Source organism: Clarias gariepinus, chromosome 24, assembly GCF_024256425.1.
Source record: "Clarias gariepinus isolate MV-2021 ecotype Netherlands chromosome 24, CGAR_prim_01v2, whole genome shotgun sequence".
Classification (NCBI taxonomy): Eukaryota; Metazoa; Chordata; class Actinopteri; order Siluriformes; family Clariidae; genus Clarias; species Clarias gariepinus.
This window is the reverse complement of record NC_071123.1, coordinates 8,288,124-8,311,921: the sequence shown is the minus strand read 5'-3', so window position 1 is coordinate 8,311,921 and position 23,798 is coordinate 8,288,124. Positions and strand designations below refer to the sequence as shown.

General features: G+C 39.4%; 1 protein-coding gene across 1 annotated transcript; it reads right to left on the bottom strand.

Annotated features, from left to right (window-relative positions):
• Positions 1–237: 237 nt before the first annotated feature.
• gusb (glucuronidase, beta) lies at positions 238–14,384 on the bottom strand. The gene is made up of 12 exons (XM_053485509.1): positions 14,114–14,384; positions 12,429–12,614; positions 12,033–12,214; positions 11,303–11,445; positions 11,033–11,220; positions 9,801–9,944; positions 9,190–9,368; positions 8,955–9,101; positions 7,234–7,318; positions 5,023–5,199; positions 4,041–4,176; positions 238–2,117 (listed from the first exon to the last, which is right to left on the bottom strand). The coding sequence occupies exons 1-12, from the start codon at positions 14,309–14,311 to the stop codon at positions 1,969–1,971; spliced, it is 1,914 nt and encodes a 637-aa protein (XP_053341484.1). The 5' UTR covers positions 14,312–14,384; the 3' UTR covers positions 238–1,968.
• Positions 14,385–23,798: the final 9,414 nt, after the last annotated feature.

Below are 23,798 nucleotides of genomic sequence, written 5' to 3'. Positions count from 1 at the left end.
CTTTGTGAAAACTAATATTTGTGTCATTCTCGAAACTTTTGGCCACGACTGTATAGTCCATATACAGATTTTTGTATAAAATTAAACTTTCTTATTTATTTGATTGAATCAAATTTTGTAAGAAATCTGTATGTCCAATATTTTTATATTTGTCCGTGGTATACAGTATTATTGTAGTGGGATGACACTTCCAGTCAATGATTAATAATAACAATAATAATAATATTAAACAAAAAGTTAATCCAATCACATACAGGAATTCCATTTTTATTAAAAGTGAAAAAGGTCAAGTTTACAATTTTTGGTATAACACCTTTTAAAATCCTACATACTTGAAAAAAAAAATCCAAAAGTAAATCAAAGCAAACTAAAAAACTGTTAAACCTACAGGTAGGTAAAAGAAAAAGCAAGTCTATTAGTAAATCCTGGTCTATCATTTAAAAGAATCTAAAACAATTCAGCACATCTTAATGCTCTATGAACACCTACCAAAGAACGAGTTCATATCTGAAGTGAGTCAAACCGGGACTTTTGATTATGCAAGATAACAACACAGTTATAAGAGTAAAAAACTACCCGTTTCTCTAGACACTCATTGTCCACTTCATTAGGCACACCAGTTCAGTTGGCTGTGACTTTTAATGTGGCATGGTGGTCTGAGTATTTCTGATCTACTGAGAACACAAAGATGTCTAGGATTTACAGAGAATGGTCTGAAAAAGAGAAAATGTGCAGTGTGTGGCAGTTCTCTGGGAGACAATGCATCAACAACATGAAGCATGGATCCATCTCCCATGGATCCATCTTAGCACTCTTCGGGCTTCTTAGAATCAATTAAGCATCGTTTAAATGCTAGTTAAATGCTGGTTTCTTGAACATAACACTAAGTTCACTGTTCTCAAATGGCCCACACAGTCTCTAGATCTCAATCCTATAGATTAAGCACCTTATGTGGCGGAACAGGAGAGTCACGTCATTGATGTGCAGCCGACAAATCTGCAGCAACATGCACGATGTGTGTGGATCAAGAACATTTAATGAGGATATAAGTGTCATCACTGTACTGATTAAGTGTAAGTTTACTTTCTATGATTTACATATCGATTTTTCACGGCTTAATTCAGGAGAAACTTCCTGGTTTGACTTAAAGACCCTTGTAGTAGCTCATTCGTAAACCGGTATAGTGATGTACAGTATCGCAGCTTGTTTCTTTAATGTTAGCCAGGTATGTAGGCAAGTAGGAGGTCGCTTTGATATACAAGTGTTTTGATATACAAGCATTCTTCCGGAACAAATTATGCTCGCCATCTAAGGTTCCACTGTATATATATTGTCAATATTAACGCATGTGATTAACCTACAAATTTTATTGTTCAATATCTTTTATTTTACGCAAATTAATCAAATAAGAGTTAGACCCTAAAGGCTTCCCATAATTGAAGCGCGGATAACTGGCTGTGTGCAATAACGGCGCGGTTATTGCTGATAATAAGATGACTGGGGAAACATCACTAGGTGTGCTGAACATTATAAAAAGCTCCTAGATCAAAGTTTGGATTAAACCAATGCTGTGTGCTTGAGTTAGCTTCAAGAAAAAGGTAACTATTTAACTATTCAACTATTTTTAAAAGAATACATTTATACTTCTGGCACTAGTGTTACAAGTTTGGTTCACCTACGACATTCTGGATATGTGTTCAATAAGATGAAGTGCATTTTTACTTTTTATAAGTATTACAAATTAGGTCAAATTTTTAAATTCTCCCTGAAATACACAACCAGAAACAAGCAACTTATGAATCATCTAACTGGTTGATTGGCATAATAAGGCATTATTTCGAATCAATGAAACATTTTGATTCATTTTCACAGCTCACTTTTGTAGTTCTATTTCTTTGTCTCTATTGCTCTTTCCAGCTCATCCACCCACACGGAGACAGATGTAACATGACAGCCAGGGTGGAGGTTTCACAGGCAGGGGTATTTGGCCCATGTAGACAGGACACCTGTTTCATTGGCGATCCCCCAGTAGCGCTCTTTCAGAAGAAAGGCTCCTGATTTGGGTTGCCGCTGCCGAGTGAACATGCCCTTCTTGTTGCCAACCACGCGAGTGATGCCTGTAGAGAAAGAGTGAAAGAGAGGGAGAGAATTATTTAAGAAATAAAATAGGGGGCGGGGGGAATCTGTTGTATTTATTCCTGCTATAAGACAGCAATTCTGTCGAAAGGGGTCTAAAACATAACTATATAAAACGTAATCAAATTACTTTTTTTTTAATGAAACGCACAATCTGTCCTCTTCCATATGGATGAGCCCACAGATTTACTACTTTTGCTGTGATTGACAGGATTGTGATAGTCCCGCCCTAAGGAGCACAGCAACTTTTTGTCACTTACATTACAGCAGTTGATTTCTCACAAGCTTCTCTTTTTTTCTCTTTTTCTTTAAGTAAATGATACAAAACAGGCTTGTGTATTGTATGTGTATATGTATATGTGGTGTTTAAGTTTGCTGTGTATGTGACAACGCTCTGATGCGGAGTGCTACTGCACACTTTTCACAATGTACTGTACTTCTACACTGCCAGGCCAAAAGGATGTCACATGCACTAAGATTTCAAACCACCGCCTTTAGCTCTGATTATAGTGCCATCCTTTTAACCACCTCATTCAAAGTCACGACATTTATTTGTGTCCAGCACATCCCACAGACATTTGGGGTGAAGCTCAGAACTCGCTGTGGTCGCCAATTCATGTGTGAAATTATTATTCATGCTCCTCTGTAATAATTTGAGCAGTGATTACAAGAACACATGCTTGGAACTATTCTGTGTTTGGGTTATTAATTTTAACCATCAAAGTGCAAAATTAACTGCCATGTATTATGCCTTGCAAAAGTTTTCATACCCCTCAAGCTTTTTCACATTTTGTCATGGGATTTTTTGTCCGCATTACAACTTGGCACAGGTTTTATGCCGGATGCCCTTCCTGACGTAACCCTCCCATTTTATCCGGGCTTGGTCCTGACACTGCATCCAGTGGCTGGGGTTTGGACACTGGCTGGGAATCGAACCCGGGCCTTCCGCATGGCAGATGAAACACCTACCACTAAGCCACCATACACTATTTATTTATATATATATATATATATATATATATATATATATATATATATATATATATATATACACACACACACACACACACACACAGACCATTTCTGAGTAAACACTTGCTAGCTCGATTGCTAGGTTGCCAGATCACATCGCCAAATTCCTGCCTAGACAGAGCTTAATCCTCGCCCACTATTATTTATATACAGTATATACAGTATATTAAAAAAACCCACAATGATTCTTCCCTACTTTTTTCTCCAAGTGAAGAAAAAGACTATTTTCATCGTTTCAAAATGTGTTAACTCGCCCATGCTCTTATCTTCCTGTTGTATCTGATATTAACATGCTAACTCTTTCTCCCCCTCCTTTGAGCTCACACTTCCTGGTTCGTCTCCAGACAGACATTCAGACAACTTCCACTCTTTGTTCACCAGAATTTGTTAAAATGGTTTGTGTTCTTTTGAAGTAACAGATGTACATGACACCAGGCATTTGGCCAAACATAAAAAATCTCCGTCTTTTGCCATTAATAAATAAAGAACTTTCTAAAACACCACGTGTTTGTGTGTGACCATGACATCACTCTCTTGACATCGATAAGTTTATCGAAGCACAGCAGACCGACTGAGTGACTCGTTCAGTTTATATTCAAATATTAAAACTTAAAAATGGTCCAAGTTGTTATGTTACAATATAAAAAGTGTTGACTGACTCACAATATCAGCTCACATAAATCCATATAGTGTCATTTTCTACTAATAACTGTGGAACTGAGATTCCGAGAGTGATATTAAAAGTTGCTTTTATATTAAGACCCAGTCCATGTACATGTTACTACAATAGCTTTCAAATCAAACAGAGAAATATTCACTGATCAGTTCATACTAACGTATAGGAAAATGGGTGCATGCGTTTTTTTTTTTACCCTGAGCTGTCAAGAAGTCAGCAAAGTTCCAGATGAGCTCTCCCACGACAAACTCCTTCCTCTTCTGATCGAATACCTTGTGGTAGTTCTGCAGGACGGTTTTCTGGTACTCCTCAGTAAACATAGATGGAGGATCCTTGATGGAATAAATAAATTGGAAAAAATAAATTGCTAAACTTCTTTATATGTGGGAAAGTTATATTTGGTATATTTTATGTCTCAAACAATCATAAGTCTTTTTTAAATACAAACATACACATTAAAAATTCAAAATGCATTTAATCTTTTGGGGGGAGGGGGATTTCCTCCCGATTTTCTCTCTAATTTGGTTGTAGCCAATTACCCATTTACCGCATTTGGCCGACATTTAAACGAGGATGAGATAAGGGGTTATGGGGCTCAACCTGGCGGTGGTGGATTTGTACCTAGGACCTTCTGGATCGTAGTCCAATGCCTTAACCACTGAGCTACCCCTGCTATTCCCATCCGTCATCAGGGCTAAACCCACCTTAAGGGCTAAAACTACCAGCCAGGGCAATCACGTGCTTCCTCCCAGCCATGTGATGCCACTAACCTCGTTCATGCACCGTTGGACGGCTGTGATTGTCTGTAGTGATGTGAAAGCGGCTCCAATCAGATCTCACTAGGTCCTCACTAGGCTACAGCTTCATGCAGGGTTTGAACTCACGATCTCCTCAATTTCCTCAACCGTTCTCCTGCACCAGTAACCAGACTTTCTGTTAAATCACTCATTGTCTAAACCGCTTATTCTGTATACAGGGTCATCTGGTGGAGACTTGGTGCACGAGGCAGGGTACACGCTGGACAGGGTGCCAATCCATCACAGGGCACACACTCACACGGGCAATTTGGGAACGCCAATTAGCCTAATCTGCATGTCTTTGGATGGCGGGAGGAAGCCGGAGTACCCTGAGGAAACCCACCAAGCACGGGGAGGACATGTAAAAGATCGATCACTTACATTGTGTAGGCCTGCTACAGCATCCGCCCCATACTCGCTCTGTATGATGGGCTTCTTGTATTTTCCATACCAGTTGTCAAACTGAGTTTGCAGCTGGATGGAGATGACCTCCAGATGCCCAGGGTCATGGTACCAGGAAAAGTAGCTGTTCACACAGATCACGTCTACGTAAGGAGCCTAAGGAAAAACAGAACGGGCTTAAACAAGTACTTGAATTCAGAGAACGAGAACTTCTCATACTTGTTGCTGTCAAGAACTATTTATAATGTGTAATAAGAACCCTTTACGATCACATTACAACAAGTTTGTTTTTTCCCACCTACTGAATTTTCAATCCTTAGAGCCCAAGCCAGTTTCAGTATAATGTAGACTGTCAAAATGCAAAATTTCCCCTCCTTCCTTACCTGCCAATTTCCTGTCCACCAGCCGTCATATAACAGCTGCCAACCGGGAGGGGTGAAGGTTATCACACATGCTTCCAGACAACCTAATTTAATTATATATCTGCTCATGCTGTATCACAGAACACTATGCACTTTCCTCTAAATGTGTTAACGTACTGTATCCTCTTCCCCATATATGAGCTCACTGATGCCCTTCACTGGCTCGGGTCACTGTGATTGACAAGGGAGATAGCATACCATTCCTTCCCAAAGAACATAATACATTTTTTAATTTTCCATTTGTATCCTGGTCATGAGTCATTGTGGCATCATCAAGATTCCAACTCATGATATCCAGTCAACCGTGCAAATTTTTCTCAGTATGCCAGACCCGTGATCTCAATACGCTGGCCTCCCAGGAACTCCTTTAATGGCCCACACAGGTATAAATCGCTTGGAGCGACATTAGGAGCGTACAGGGGATGTGGCAATAACTCCTGTAATGTGCAAGTGGTGTTGGCGTATGATTGTGTGTACAGCTCCGACAGACAGGTGCATCCGTTCCGCAAATCGGCGACAAATTATTCTGACATCTGTGTATTTTTAAGGATTAGGTGTTCCGCTTGAGGAACGTTCACGGGAACGATTGCAATGGGCTCAGAGCCACATCGGCCAATGCCGTACGATCTTCTTTAAAACTTTACGTCATTCAGGTGTTTTAACACGGCTAAGAGTCTGTTAAACATCATACTGTTCTTGGATGCTTCTGTAAGTGTCAAACACAAGTCCTGATTTGACTTGAACGCCGCTCGTACAAAACACAACACTTTAAAAAACTTTTTTTTAAACCATATACAGATTATTTCTATGTAATACTGATAAATATGGCCATTTTCTTATCAGTCAGAGTTCCATGCTGAAGCTGCAGAAGTTGCGTGTGAATGTTGACAGATGCGAATGCTGGCACGATGTTAGTATTATCAGCAGACAGAGTCCTGTATGCCTACACCTAAGGTTTAGCATACAGTATGGCCACTTTATTAGAAACACCTGCTCATTCGTGCGATTTTCCAATCGGCCAATCAAGTGACAGCAGTGTAGCTCATCAGTTCATGAACCACCGGAATGAGAAACTTATCTGTCTGATCTTCTGATATCTGATCTTTGTGGAGTAGTAAGGTCAAGTTTTGAGTGTTTCAAAAACTGCTGATCTGCTGGAACTTGTTTTTGGCTGATGTGGTTCTCTCCTGTGCAGCTTCACAGGAAAAGCTGAAACCCCCCCATCTTTATTTGTCCAACTTTTCGTGAGGACACTGACAGTCTCGGATTCCTGGTCAAAAGAAGTTGTTGTGTTTTTAAGGTTTGATGCTTTGTTCATGTGCTCACCACAGCTGTAAAGAGTAAATGAGTGGCTATATACTTCCTGGCAGCACAAACCATCTGACCATGTTCCTCTGACCACAGAACTGTCGCTTAGAAGTTTGTTTCTCACACCATTTGGTGTAGAGTCTAAGACTTGTGTGTTCACAATTCTCAAGAGATCAGCAGGTTATGAAATACTGAAACCAGCCCTTCTAGCACCGGGTTACAGTCCCATATACTGTACATGGCAGTTTTCCTTCATTGTCTTGTCTGAAATGAAAATGAACTGAAACTCTGATTATTTGCATTGTGCTGCTGCCATGTGATTGGCAGATTAGATAACTGCATGCTATGTACAAGTCCCTATCTCCCGTTCACCCTATTCGTCCTGATCCCAGATAGATCCATATAACTGGAGGTTGAACCTTGAATAGATGTGAAATCATGAGTGACGAAACAGACTCACTCCTTGGTCCCTGGCGTAGTTACTGTCTGTGATGAAGGTCACTGGACGCGTTGGATCTAAATATTTTGTGTACTTTATGAGTTGTCTGCAGAGAAAAAAAACAAAAACTCGAGATCACTCTAAGACACTTAAGATTAAGCCTAGTGCTTAGTTAAACCTGGTTATAGGGCATCATTCTAAACAAAACAAACAAACAAAAAATTGCGTATATATATACACACACACACTGTTACATTAAACATATATTGTGCAACCTAATGCATCAATGCATGTAATTTTTCTCCCTGAAACAAACAGGGGGAACATCAGCATGCAGTTAACTTGCCTATAAAGCACTTTGTCGCACTAGCCCTAGGCTATCAGGTCAATGTAGGAACCACTCCTTTGAGCCATAACATCACGCTAACGTAGGCTCAATGACTCCTTAAAATCGCTGCTTGTGTAAAGGAATCATTCCAGCATGGCGACTTCACTGAGCTGCACCTGTTTAGTGCTATGTGTGAATAAAAGGTGTTGGGTGTGCACGTCTGTGCTGCATGCATTCCTGTAGTTGCTCAACCTGAAATGGACCTACACACACCTTGCTGTCACACACAAACACGAACACTATAGGAAGTGTCACTACAATAAACATAAATACCATAAGAGGCTTTAAGGCCCATACTTATATAAAATATACCCACACACATCTGAATAAATATTACATAAACCCTGTTCAAAACTCAGGTGCTATTATTTTTTAAGGGTTTAATCTGTTCTTTCTACTCACTAGACGCTTTCTATAAAGCTCATAAACACTGCCTGGCCAACAAAAAAAGCACACAGTCTTTTACAAGTTCTGGAATATGTCTGTGTCATCAGGGAGGAAAACCCCACAGATGGGATGATCTGGTCACTCAGTACATTCAGGTCATCAGCTGACTTCGTTTTATTGCCACATAATGTTGCTGAGTCTAGACCTGAGCAACTGAAGCAACCCCAGGTCATAACCCTGCCTCCAGACGCTTATACAGTGGGAGCTTGGCAAGATGGGTCCATCGCTTCATGCTCTTCGCTTCTTACCCTGACACGCTCATCACTCTGGAATAGGATCAGTCACTTTTTCCATATTTTCCATTTTGCTTAGAAGTTAATATTTTGTACATAATTAGTTTGTTTGCTCCAGGTGTGTAAACGCATTACATAAGGTTAACAACTATTTAAAAAAAAATTAAACTTTAAAATATTAAAACATTCATTATGTGGATGTAATAAACTATATGTCTTAAGTAAAGGTGTAATCTTTTTTTTTTTTTCCCTGATTTTCTCCCTAATTTAGTCGTGGCCAATTCCTCCCTGTCACTAGGGGGCTCCCAAATTAAGGCTACTACTACAACTCAGTCGGGAAGGCTGAAGACGATCACGTGTTTCCTCCGCCAGCCGACCGCATCTTTTCGAACTGCTTGCTCACGCACCGTTGGAGGCGGTGTAACACACTCGGAGGACAGCGCTATCCGCTCCTTCCGCTTACGTGAGCTCAGACGCAGCTGATTGGCTGTAAAGCCGTGATTAACATGGGAGCACTAAGTACCTCTCATCCCTCCCACCTGAGAGAGCTCGGCCAATCAGCTCTCTCTAAACCTCCAGCTCCGGGAGGTTACAGCATCACCTGGGAATCAAACCAGCGATGAACAGGGAAGTAATACGACAGTAATATAACAGTAATACAGTTATATTCATACTTGAAATAGAAGTTTGCTGGCGGCATCTCGGCTGCCGGCTCATTGGCTACAGACCACATGACCACAGAGGGGTGATTCTTATCCCTCGTCACCAGCTCCTTCATGACGACGAGGTGATGGGCCAGTGACGTATTATCAAAGCTGCGTCTTAAGAAAAAGTATATATATATAGTTAACAAATCATTTATGCAGCTCAATCGGTGTGTATTACTTAACACAAATCGCTATATCTTACATGTCTTTAATGCCCACTCCAGGGCACTCGTCTATAACCACGATGCCATGGCGGTCGGCCATTTGCAGGATTTCCTCAGCATACGGGTAGTGACTGGTGCGGAACGAGTTCGCGCCCATCCACTTCATCAGGTTGAAATCTTTTACGATGAGAGGCCAGTCGAAGCCCTTCCCCCGAACCTACAGCAGCGGTATAATAATTTAAATTATACTTAAAAAAACAAACAAACAAGAAAATCGCTACAGCTACAGTAATAGTTTTTGGAGCTGTAATAGTGATAAACTAACTCACTGCTTTTACTAACATTGGCGTGTATTACAAGCAGCACCAGAATGCATTTTACTGTCAATGAGGCAGAGGTTTAAAAACTGCTGGATCATTCATTTTGGAATACATTAAGAGCATATATTCTAATTTAATATCACTTAATATTATTTATGCCTTTATAAAATGCAATCTTATTCCAATTAACCCCGGAAAGATGTTACGACGCTGATCACCATCAGCTCTAAATGATCTGATACTCATTCACCTAACCTAAATAATGATCATGGGAACTGGTTCTAGACCAGCTCCAAAGGGAGTTCTGCTGCCCTCTGGTGGTAACTCACATCTGCATCCTCATGTTTGTTGACTCCATGGAAGTAGAAGGGCTTGTTGTTGATGAGGAACTGTGTACTGGTGACTTGGACAGTCCGGATTCCCACAGGCAGCGTGTAGTAATCCACCTCACCACTCTCCGCTGTGAGCTGAACCTGCGTGAACAACAGTTAATCCATGTCAAACATCTAAGGATCTCTGATTCACCGTCTGCTTCTGTACCTGAATATAACCTGATTCAACAGGACGGCGTTCTCCAACCATTTTCCAAACAGCTGCACTTTCCAAATTTTTATAATCAGAAATCATTTATCATACTATGTGCGGAAAAGAGATTTGATCTGATGGAGTTTTCACTTTTTTGTTCTCCAATTTATTTAAGTAATAATTATTAATTAATCATTAATATTAACTATTAATAATTATAAACTATTATTAATATTCCATTTTAAGAAATAATTATAGTTGATAGCTATTAATAGTTAGCTGTATGCATATCTTGACTAAATGCATATAGCAATTAAAAATAACTAGGGCGTTCAAGTCAAACCAGGACTTTTTTTTGTGCAGATTGAAAGAATAACTCTATTTCTCTATATAATCCCCCACTACACGAAGGCACTTATCCTAGAGCTTCAACAGTGCTTGGATACCATCATGGTAAAAAGTTCTCTTATTACACTAGATCCATGCATCATGTTTGAGACCCTAGCCCCCTTAGAATCTCCTTAAATGGTGGAAATGGCTTGGACTGAGGTCAGGACTGTATGGGGGATGTGGCAATAACTCCCAGTCGAGTTCCCGTAATGTGCATGTAGTGTTTGCGAATGTTTGTGTGTACAGTTCTCACAGACAGATACGTCTCTTCTGAAGCTAGCAACAAGTTATGCATCGATTTTTAAGTATCAGACATTCCACATCCAAGGATCAGACATTTCACATCCACGTTGAATGTTCACGTCATGGAAGGTCATTCACGTCCGTACAGCCTTCTTTAAAACGTCTACACCATTGAAATGCTTTACTGCGGCTAATATTTACATACAGTCCTTTGCTTGAAGTCTGTTTTATGCTTTCATTTAAGACTAGTCCCGGTTTGACTTGAATGCCCATGTAAATGCTACTATGGTCAACATAAATTTAGAACGTGTGTTAAAAACCAGTCTAAACAATAGATCACACAGAAAGTTAATCTATCTTTGTCCTAAAAATCGCATTTAGTCTGAAACCCAACACCACTCACCTCCATGGAGTACAGGTATCCTGGGTTCTGGTGCATCAGGTAAGGCCACCACAGGTTGACTTCAGGCACTTTGAGAACACCAATGGCTCCGTTAGCAGTGGCCACACATCGGCCATCTTTATCCATAAGCGTGGCCTTTACCAATGGCTTGGCACTGCCCTCTGGTGTCACATTGTAATTCACAATCCCTACAACAAACAAACATCTGCTTAGGTGAAGATACACAACACAATTTTACACATATTACAAGGAAATATCGATGTCACTGACCAATACTGTCTGAGAAGGAAGTAGTCACGGTGATGTCATCAATGTATGCCTTTGGAGTCGTGTACAGTAACACAGAGCGGTGTATCCCCGCATAATTAAAGAAATCAAAGTTGGTGTTTTGAATGAAGTAACCGGCAGGATACCTGAAAAAGAAAACAGCTTACACAGGTTAGTGTGTCCACTAGAAGAGATTTGTTGCCCAATTTTCTCCCAAATTTTGTCGTGTCCAATTCCTCCCTGCCACTAGGGGGCTCCCACATTAAGACTACTACTACCACGCAGCGGCGTCACATACTCAGAGGACAGCGCTATCCGTTTCTTCCACTTGCGTGAGCTTACAGACGCCCCTAATTGGCTGTAGAGCCGTGATTAATGTAGGAGCACTAAGTACCAAGTCTTCTCACCCCTCCCCTCTCAGAGAGCTCGGCCAATCAGCTCTCTCTAGACCTCCAGCTGCAAGAGGTTACAGCATCACCCGGGAATCAAACTTGTGATCTCTGGATGACAGGGCGAGTGCTTTACCACTGCGCCACTCTAAGGCATGTCCACACTTTTTAGAGAAGGGACAGTGCCTTATATTAAATATTGTCACATCATAGCATGCTTGACTTTGTAAAGCTTGACTAATCCGAAGACGATGGTTGACTTCCAGCATCGACATTTCACACCATTAAATCTAACTATAAATGTTAACGTCTATGCACTCCTGGCTCTGAAACAAGGCTCTTACTTGGTAGGATCGTTCATGTACTGGATGGTTCCCGGTGGAAGAGTGTGCAGGGACAGGGTGTTATTAACAGCGATGGTGATTCGGCATGGCATATTCGCACCCATCCGGATCACATCACCAATATTCACTTCAAAGGGAAGATGACCGCCTTCATGTTCCATCACCCGAAACCCGTTCACCCACTGGGAACACAGGGAGTGTCAGGAAACTGTTATTTACTGCACATTTGAAGTGAGTGACCTGTAATCTGACTGCAGACTTTGTTTCCAAGCACAAACTGCTACTGATTTTCTGACTTGCATAAGTATTGGAACATTTTCAAATACAACGTCTGTGCAAAACAATGTAAGAATAAACAAATCACAGAGACTTGTGATTAAAAGAAACAAAACTTACGACTATTGCATAATAGTGTGCACTTCCAACTCTGAGCATAATCCTCGTGTCCTTGTTCTGAAGCCAGTGCTGAGGGACCCACGCTTCCTTCTCGTACCACACCCAGCCGATGAAATCTCTCAACTTATAGTCCTGAGTTACATCGTTGAAGCTGGAGGGTACAGGCATGTCAATGACCGGACCGGACTGGAGTTTGACATAAGCACAGACACAGACATGGTAAGAACGAGTTTCTGGGATGATATTCAGGAACAATAGATCAGATTTTTATTATTTATGGTTCATATTATTTTTATACAAATACCTTACTCACAATCTAAGTAAATTTACTAAGGTAAATATATTTGTACTGCAAAGAGAAATGTATAATGATTGACATGATTTGTATCAAAACACCACATGAGCAAAGTACATTCCAGGCGACGAAGCAAAGCTAACCTTACACCAACAACAGGCTGCCATTTTAGAACCAAAGTGCGAAAGTTTTCACACCCCTAGAACAAAAACAATTCCATCAGTTAAATACATATTCTTCTTAATATTTTTATTCCCACTCTGCCAGATCTGCAAATCCGTCTTCACTTATAACAGAACTGGGCACTATGAAGTTAAGGGCTTTTTTTTCCTTCTTGTGTTTGGGTTGGTTAACTACATTTCAGTTTTAATAGTCAATCACTCACTTGCTCATCATTTATAGTGCTTTTATCCTGTATACAGGGTCAGAGGGGGCCTGGAGCCTATCCCAGGGGACTTGGGGCACGAGACTCTGGATGGGATGCCATTCCATCGCGGGACACACAGACACATACTTATACGCTCATTCAAACACCATGGAAATGCCAAATTAGCCGAATCTGCATGTTTTTTGTCATTTCAAATACAACGTGGTGGTGTACTGAGGACAATTGCTGAAAAAACCTTAAAATCTTTTAGAATGTATGGTCCTGACTATAGTTGCATGTTCATTCATTCATTGTCTATACCAATAGACAACACTCACCTGGAGCCTATCCCAGAAAACTAAGGGCACAGGGCGTGGTAACCCTGGACAAGAAGCAATACCATAGCAGGACACACACACACACACACACACACTCAGACGCTCATTCACACACCATGAGAAATCTGAGAATGCCAGTTAACCTGATCTGCATGTCTTTGGACTGTGGGAGGAAACCGGAGCACCCGGAGGAAACCCACGGAGCACGAGGAGACCATGGAAACTCCATGCACAATGAATCAAACAGGAATCAGGGGCAGGAATCAAACCCTCGACCTTAAAGGTGCAAGGCGGCAGTGCTCACCACCATGCCACTAAGCCAGATTTAACACCCACATTGCTATAGGAAGTGTTAGTCAGGAAGAACACTGAGGGGGTTGTTTCGCACAGGAACCTTCTCATCAGATTAACCTAATCCGCTTGTTTTTGGACTTTGGGAGGAAACTGGATTACGCGGAGGAAACCCCTCCACCAAGCCATATAATATAAAATAAAACAAAAAGACCATAATATGTGCAAACTTCAAATTGGATTTCAACTTACATCCCTAGATGTATTACGATTTATAATATCACTCTATCCCACTTACACATATCGCGATATAATATCGCTTACATCGCCACTTCCCTGCACGGAATCCTCTGTATGAGTAATAAACACGTGCGTATTACATGTATTACGGTACCTCTGCTAAAGGCTGTTTAAACCAGAGCTGATCGAAACCCTGGTTCCTGTTTGGAGAGAAATCGGCTCTGAATGTCCACAGTCCGTTCAGCTCCTTCACCTCCCGGGAGAAAGAATCCCGCGGGAAAAGCATCCCGCCGTCCACTGACACGCAAAAGGTCCACGCAGCCGAAAAACACAACAACGTTACCAGCAACATTGTCCACTCTCTGTGCCTGCACTGATGCAAAGGCGTCTGCTTAACTGTGCAATTCCCCACGGTCGCTTCCGCTAGTTTTCACATGACACATACACACGCGCCACATGATCACTGGAGCATGCGCAGTGCGGTGCACACGGCAGCCCCGCCGCCATCTTGAACGGGACTTACCTTCCACTTTGCCTTTGGTCGAATTTAGTCAAGTCAAATATATTTATCACATGTTTCACATTTTACGCTAACATTCACGTTACTTTAAAACATATATACTTTGAAAAGCTTATATCATTACCTATGTGAATATCTTACGCAGAACATATGCTAAATTCACACAACACATGGACAATTAATATAAATCAACCATAATGACATTAATAAAATGACATTACATAACTATTTAAGGAGTTTTTACTACTGGTTTAAGAAGAAGAGTGTCTGAATTAAATTTTAAGATGACTGAAAAAATAATAATAGAAATAATGATAGTTTCTTTGCATCTGCCGCACACGGTGGTGTAGTGGTTAGCACTGTCGCCTTGCACCTCCAGGGTCTGTGTTCGATTCCCGGCCATGCTCGGTTCCCGTCTCTGGGTGCATGGAGTTTGCATGTTCTCCCTGTGCTTGGTGGGTTTACTCAGGAAACAGGCTATAGGAAGTGTTACCAGATAAGGACTCAAGAGCACAACAAGGGCGTTGTTTTATGGGCATAGGAACCTTTACATCAAATTATAATACCTTACAATCAGTCAGTCACTCACCGTCTATACCACTTTATTCTGTATACAGAGTCGCAGCGGATTGGAGACTATCCCAGGAGGGATAAAGCATGAGGCAGGGAACACCCTTGTGGGATGCCAACCCATTGAAGGGCACATTCACACAGTATGGCAATGTCGGAACGCCAATTAGCCTAACTTGCAGGTCTTTCGACTGCAGGAGGAAACCGGAATACCCGGAGGAAACCGAACAAGCGTGGGGTGAACATGCAAACTCCATGCACATACAGTAGATCAGAGTCAGGAATCAAACCTGCACCTGGAGGTGCAAGGCGACAGTGCTAAACCCTATGCCACTGTGCCGCCACATTACATAACATGATCTTAAAAAAAATCATTCATCTTTAGTAACTGTTTTATCCTCGTAATTGTGATTCAAGTTATTAATTTGTTTGTTTAGGCAGCTGAATCTGTGGGAGTAGATGAAATCAGTCCAAATTTTTGAAGCTGGGATTGGTCAAATTTTATGTGTCGGAGTAAGAAATTAGTACTATTCTATGTACTCATAAGTTGAATTAGTTTTTTTGTAGTGGTGCTTGAATTTGTGTTTGGTGTGTAGTGGTTAGCATTGTGATCTCGTACCACCAGTGTCAAGGGTTTGATTCCCATATCGTATTTGATTCCATTAAGTATTTGATTACGTGAAAAAGGCTAGATAGCCACAAGGGGCCGACAAACCCTGCATTTTCGATGTGTTGCGATCACATCACGACAGATCTAATGAGCTTATTGTAATGTTGTGTTAAACTCAAAACCAGGTATTGTAGGGTATTATCTGTAGGGTGTTATGTGGTGACTCTGGTGTGTGAAAATAGTGATGGAAAGAAAGTAAATCCACAGATAATGTGTCAAAACCTCTTCATGTGAAATTTTAAATATACTCAGGTATTTGAGTACCACAGAGTTGCAGGAGACCTGGGGCGTATCCCAGGACTTTGGGCACAAGGCGAGGTTACACCCTGGACAGAGCACCAATCTATCGCAGGCCCTCCCCCTGCAACACACATAGACCCATGTAGGATTCAAACCCTTGACATTGCAGGTGCGAGATTACAGTGCTAACCACCGCGCTTCTGTCAAGTTATCATGTAAAACTAACTTTTATTGCTGTTTTTATATACAGTATGTTTATAATCTTCATACGAAACTATGAAGATTTTCCTGCAAGAATCTCTCTCCTATAGAGTTTGATGATTGTTTACTATTACTGGACTGAAATTCCCACAAATAGTTTTGTACCTGAGCCTCCAGTAAAAAAAGTGGACTCCATATTAACGTTAACACCCTACTGTTATTTTGAACATCCAGCTGCCTGACACACAGCATGACTGCTGATCAATCACTGCTATCTGTTATCACCCAAATGAGGATGGGTTTCCTCTCAAGGTTTTTTTTCTGTTGTCATCTCAGGAAGTTTTTCTTTGCCACCGTCACCCCTAGCTTGCCCATCAGGGAGAAACTGATCGTTATTTATACATATTTACTCACACTTTTCCAATTTATTTCAATACTTTCTTGATTCTGTAAAGCTGCTTTGCAACAATGACCATAAAATTGAAATGAAGTAAAGTGAATATTAGGTGACTAATAAACTTTTCAGAAGTAAAATATAATGCATGTAAATAACCAGCACCAGCCACTGAACTTTTTAGTTAAATACACTGTAGATGGTTAATATTAGCAAATTAATAAAAAATAACCTGAATTTGGTGTTTTTTTTATTTTTTATTTACTGTAGGTGTAGTTCATGCTTTCTAGGAAGGCAAAACAGACAGCTCACCTCAAATGAAATGGTTATAATAATGAGGTAGGGCCGGGGGTATTCACCCTTTAAATTCCACACGGTAGTATCCCTATTTACAGTAAATCCACACAAATAACTATAGCATTAACTATGTGTAGCATGCATGATTATTAATAGTTTTTTTTTTCTAACTGCATATACAACTTAATTCTATTCATGCACATAGTTTTAGCTGGATGAGAGACAAGGAGATCTTTGAGATGTGAAAAGAGTAGTAAAAAAAAAAAGGAACTAAATAAAAATGCGAAAAGTAAGAAGGAAGTTTTTTTTTCTTCCACCCTGTAAACTACTGCACTGTAATGGAGAATTCTTAAGGTGATAACCATGTTGCAAATTTGCTCTTGCACAACCTGATATTTAAAAGTATGTACAGCCGTGGTCAAAGTTTAGAGAATGACACGAATATTAATTTCCACAAAGTTTGCTGTTTTAAATCTTTTTGTCCAATGGTACTATGGTATACAGAAGTATAATTACAAATATTTCATAAGTGTCAAAGGCTTTTATTGACAATTACTGTACATTAAGAGACAGTATTTGCAGTGTTGACCCTTTTTTTTCAAGACCTCTCTGCAATTCGCCCTGGCGTGCTGTCAATCAACTTCTGGGCCACATCCTGACTGATGCCAGCCCATTCTTGCATAATCAATACTTGGAGTTTGTCCGATTTTATGGGTTTTGTTTTTCCACCCACCTCCTGAGGATTGACCTCAATGTTCTCAATGGGATTAAAGTCTGGGGAGCTTATTGGCCATGGATCCAAAGTTTGATTTTTTTTTCCCTGAGCCACTTAATTATCACTTTTGCCTTATGGCAAGGAGCTTTACCATGTTTTTGTACCATTATTTATTCATGGCTGTGTTCTTATGCAAAGTTGTGAGTGAGCCCACTTGGATGAGAAGCACCCCCGCACATGAATAGTTCCAGGATGCTTTCCTGTCGGCATGACACAGGACTGATGGTAGCGCTCACCTTTTCTTCTCTGGACAAGCTTATTTCCAGATACCACAAACAATTAAAAAGGAGATTCATCAGGGAAATTGACTTTACCCCAGTCCAATCCCTGTAACTTTTGCAGAATATCAGTCTGTCCCTAGTGTTTTCCCTGGAGAGAAGTGACTTCTTTGCTATGTATATATATTTTAATTCTTTTTTTTTCATGTAAACATACTCTGCAGCTATTTGTGTTGTCTGGCTAATGGTACCTTGAGCAGTCTATTTCATTTTGTGGTGCATACTTGTAAAGGTTAGTGCAAAATGCCATTGATATACACACCTCTTAGTCAGAATACAGTTAATTGTAAAGTAGCAGGTTGAAGTCGTTTGAAACTTGGTTTGTGTCTTTTCCATTCAGTTTCTCTGCCAATATAATACAAATAATGGCATGTTTAGCATGTCACCCATTGATACTGTGTGGGTTGACTGTTTTCTCCTATTAAAACTTTATTTTTAGGTCTGAAATCAAGCACTTTGGATCATACATTTTAGGCAAGACAACTTGGGAACGCTGTTGACCTTGTGCTTCTGCTGGGTTGTTGGAAATCCAGCCAGATCCCATGAGGGGTGACAAAAACAGATCACAGGTTATATGATTCTACAAAAATGATTAATACTTGAATTCTTCCTTAGGGGAAACACATTTAATTTCCTTTTAGTGTCAGCTATAAAAACATTATGCATGCAGTCTCACAGACTTATTACAGTTTTATGGCAATGTAAGTGTTTTTCTTTTGTTTTGTTTTTTTGTTTTCCACAAGACAATTCTGAGAAATTACTGCATTTTATTTTGCAAATGCCACGATCTAGCTGTGTTATCTGCTCCATACAGCTCGGACCTTCTGACTTTCAAATGCAAAATGATGTGACCTTTTGTGCACATTATAATCTTATTTAATGAGCTCAGGCAATAGTGCCAGCTGTAAAGAGAATCACTGGTTTATATTAAAAAGTAAAACCATTTCCATTACCATTTAATGGACTTGTTTTACTATAATATAATTTTTATGGTAACAGCTTATTCAGACACTGCACATAATCAGAACAAACTTAACACTATGTTAATTAACGAAGTATGCTATTTTTTTAATAAGGGTCCCTTTTAATATTTATGGAGCAAGTATTTAACATTAGCTCTTTGTTCAAAAGTTTTCCACCAAGTAAAAGTCTTTCCGACTGAGCACCTTAAGCTTTCTGTTTTTTCCATTTTGTTTTTTTTCCAAGGATTCTCTAAAACACATGCCATCTCTTTGTGTGTTGGTGTTGCATAATTTACAATGCTTATTATTTGTCATATAGAACATTTGCGGTTGTACCCGTTGTTGATGGATAAAGAGTTTTTAGAAAAAGTTAAAAGGTTAAAGCTAAAAATAAGATGATCAGCTTTAATGTCATCAGTGATATTATTATTATTATTATTATTATTATTATTATTATTATTATTTCAGGTTGAAACCAACATACATATCTGCCTGTCTTTCTTATTTAAAGATTAAATATCTTAAGCCTTGTTTACACTAAGTTCTTTTGTCGTCAGCTAAATACACACCCTGTTCAATAATCTGACAGTGAATCACCAATGAGAAATCGAAAAAGTAGATCAGATAAAGATAAAGTTAATATTCAGTTTAGTTTTTCTAAATAATATCTATTGATGCAGGTGTTTGTTTATATTGAGCAAGTAGCTTTATTTTAAAGTAGATTATCAAATCTGCAACATAACTGTTTATAACATCACTTTTACTTTAACATTTTGATTTCACTTATAATGTGGGTTAAATTTTATGCAGATGTCTAAGTACTGCAACATTTTTTTTAATTCTGTCCAGCCAGCCATGCTGTGACATAATCTGGCTGAACAGACATACACACATACAGCAGTTTTTCGGAGACTGGTTTCCGGTACTTTAATGTATGAAACATAAAGATTTCACTGAAAGAGCGAGTTCTGACCAATGTACAGACAAAAGCTTTCTTTTGTTTATACGGTACAATATTAATTAGATAATGATTAAACAGTTCCCATCTAATTGCTTCTAATGCAGTGTGTATACAGCTGTTTCAGTTACTTGCTCTAAGAAACACTAATAAGCATTTATCCATTAAATGCAAGTTGAGCACTAATTCAAAACATCTTGATTGTGCAACTACTGGAGAAAATTCAAATCACACTGTTTCTCTTGTGAGATACTGAATATTATGTACACATCAAATTTAATTAAACGGTGATCATGTTCTTGATCCTTTAGTTTTTTTTTACCCCTGTGTTACGTTTCTAGTTTTTCCCATGTTTTTTGTGGTCTACCGAGACTCCTTGAGATGCACTGCAGTACATGAATTATACAAATTATGCTTGACTCTACACACAAGTTTCAGCTTACTTAAATCGCCTAAATTATGTTGACTGATGCAAATTGCTGTGATTTTCTTATACTGTATGTGGAGCAATAATTTTTTTTTTTATTACATATCGAACATGATGCTAAGATGCATGATGCTATGTTTAAGTCAAACCAGGACTTTTGACTTTGCACTGAATACCAGAACACAGTTACGAGAGTTAAAAAGTACCTTTATTTCTCTATATAATCCCCTGCTACACTAATGGACACTAGTATTTCACTAGTGGTTGGATGCCATCAATGTAGAAAGTTTTGGACATTTATGTATAGAGTCCATACTACAGTATCAGTGCTTTGTAACTGTCAGTAGCTTTTTTTTTTGGGTGATTTAAGGTTTCTCAGTAAAATGATAAGATACATATTAATGTCAAGAGAGAAAATAAACAGGGAGGCTGGTGAGGGAAGGTTTGAGAATGTTAAGCATTCCAAGTATCACTGGGAGATGGCTGCGGTATAGCAAGAATGATGTGCATAAGACATAGTGTTATTAAAAAGATCAACTTCAGCATGGTGAGCGTAACTCTGCTTTACGTCAGACGCGTCACACCACCTTATTGTCAATTATTTTCAAATAACATCATGACTTATTTTTGTTTTATTCCATTTTTATGGTAACTCACATCTTTAAACAAGAGTTTTTTTTTTTTTATAGGTTCTTGTAATCACTGCTCTGTCCTGATAAATCCTTTGATGTTTCACCCTGGGACATATTTCAATAGAATACTTATGCAACCGTGGAAAACATTCATGCATATTTAAAAAGAAGGAAGGAGACAGTAGCCTCCACCATTAATCATTCTTTAAAAATAGCCAAGTGGAATTCTTAACCATCCCAGATTTATGGTGACAAGGAGATGACCAGGTCTAAAATACTGTATATTGACATCCATGCAATCTACACAGAGCTATTTCGGTTTTACTACCATCCTTGAACCCTCAGACAACTGGTTTATTATTGTCAGAAATACAACACAGGAATGAATCACTGACACCTCAATAGGGTTCTAAATATTCGAACCAATCTTAAGGCTTTATTTCTTTTTGTTTCGTATCATGATGTGGCGTGCAAAAGAATTTCAAGTGTTGTTTTCCTAACCGTGTGTGATTAACACAATATCGGGAAGATGACCTTAGGTTAGTAGGAAAGGTGAAAAGTCCATCTATGTTGTCACGAGGAAAGGAGAAACATTTAGTCATTGTTCAGTGTGTGACAGCTTCCTGAAAGCACCCAGTTTCATTTTATAGTCGTAACAGGTTGAAGGCAAACAAGAAAATCCTTATCACGAGTAGAAGCAAAACCTGCTTTTTTATAGAAACAAAATTCAGGTTGCACTTCCTTTCCATATGCTTTTCTTTGCATGTACGAGGTCTGCTCTTATCATATTGTAATGCTCCAACTGGCTGAGACACGTTCATGTGATTGCCAATTTTTAAAGAATAACATTACACATAATGTAAAATTAAGATACTCCCACCCATGGCTTCATGCACCTACAATAATTGCATGTTTAGGAGACATGGAGCAGCACAACAGACGTTTGAACGGAAAGTAGCCTATAGGATTTTTTTCCCATTTAATAATAATAATAATAATAATAATAATAATAATAATAAAATCATGACTGTATCTCTAGCCGCCTAGAGATACAGTAATGTGATGGGAAAAAATGCATTCCTGTACCAGTGTGTGCACAAATCCTCAGAGTACGTACAACTACAGATAAACGACTCCATGAATAATAAAGATAATGAACCTCTGCTCTCGGGTGTCAGCTTGAGAGAAAACGTGTGTCTCTGCCGAGGGGAGTTAGGGATGTATGGTACATATAAACTTATCTGTTCCAGTGGGGAGTAAGCATAAATAAACTTGTGCTCATTCTTGACTGGTCTTGACTGGTTTTGGGTTTCACGAATCTTATTGAATTTCCACCACATTACATAGTGAGCCCCTTGATTAAACGACTATTTGTTCATCAGTACAGCCTCTAGCACTGCTTCTATTTTTATAGTGTTGCACTGGGAAATAAGCAAACACTCACAAATGTAAAGATACTAAGCCACCACTAAATCTCTGGCCAAAGGGTCAAAGGGTCACCTCCAAGAGTGTAGTCACAACCACAGGCCGCAAATCATCCAAGCAAGTGAGGTTGCCAGGTGGGGCTTCAGCTGGTGCCAGATTGTTTGTGTGGGTGTAGACATGACCATGCCAGAGCACACTGGCTTTCCCAGCGTGGCATAACCACCTAAGCTGGCCTGAAGATAGTGAGTGGGTTAGATTTCCTCACCGCATTGTATTACATAACTTTCAGCACCTGACTAGATGTACATGGAAAGACATCATCGTTCAGGCTTTTTCCCAGTGCATTTTAATCCAGAATTATAGTATAAATGTTAGCAGCATGGCTTGCACGGTCATGAGTTTTATAATGACCCCTATCTGACATTTTATATAAAAAAATGTTCTTCTGGATGAATTGGAAAGAAATTTGGAAAATGATAAAACAATTGGAACTATTCAATTTCCAGGTCACCATTTATTCCCCGTAAGGCTCTTCCTTTTCAATGAAGCACATCTTCAGATAATATACGCTAATGGATTTAATCTCACGGATCATAAGGGGTTGATATCATGACAGCAGACACTGACTGCACCGCAGACATCTGTGTTTGTACATGCTGCAAAAAACCTCTCTGCTAAAGCAGAAGCACAGGAACGTGCATCTAAATCTTTTAGATGAGCATTTAGACAAAAGAGAAGACTTTTTGCTTTGATAGAGGTGGATCATCATGATAATGCCGCTGATTTTCTGTTAACTGTCCTGGGAGATCAAAGGAAATATGAATACAGTAGAGTGATGTGCCTAGACATACCTGTATTAGAGAAGAATAACTTCACTTCATTTGCCCAAAAAGTTGGAAAGAAGCATGAACATCAAAATGTGGAGAATATATATATTCTAAATGTTTCATGGCAACACCAGAGAGAGGCTGTACTACATCTACATGACTCACCATGACGCACCTGCGTCTCGTTATGACTCTTTATACACCATTATTTAAGGTCCATTTGGCAGTAGGTCTTTGTCTGACATCTCTTATTAGGGCCCAAGCACCATAGGCTCCTTTCATCCACCTTTTTGGGCTTTTTGTGGGTCTTAACATGCTCAAAAACTCACGACCATTGGCAGACAAGTTCTACTCTGCTGCCATTAGGATGCCTGAGAGCCTTTCCTTTGGGGAAATCGAAGACAATTTGCCCAGGTGAGTGTCTCAGAATTGAACCACAATCCTGAACAAACCTAATTTCTTTCTCATAACTATTATTGATAGCAGTCATTTTTGGTATCTGAGTAGATCTTTTCATATTTTATTGCTTATGAATACATAGTTTTTACTCATATTTATAATATAAAACACATTATATGTTTGTATGTTTGTTTGTAGAATGTCCAAACACTTATTCCCTCTCACTTTATGTTGGTATAAAATGCGCTGATTTTCTTTTTTGAT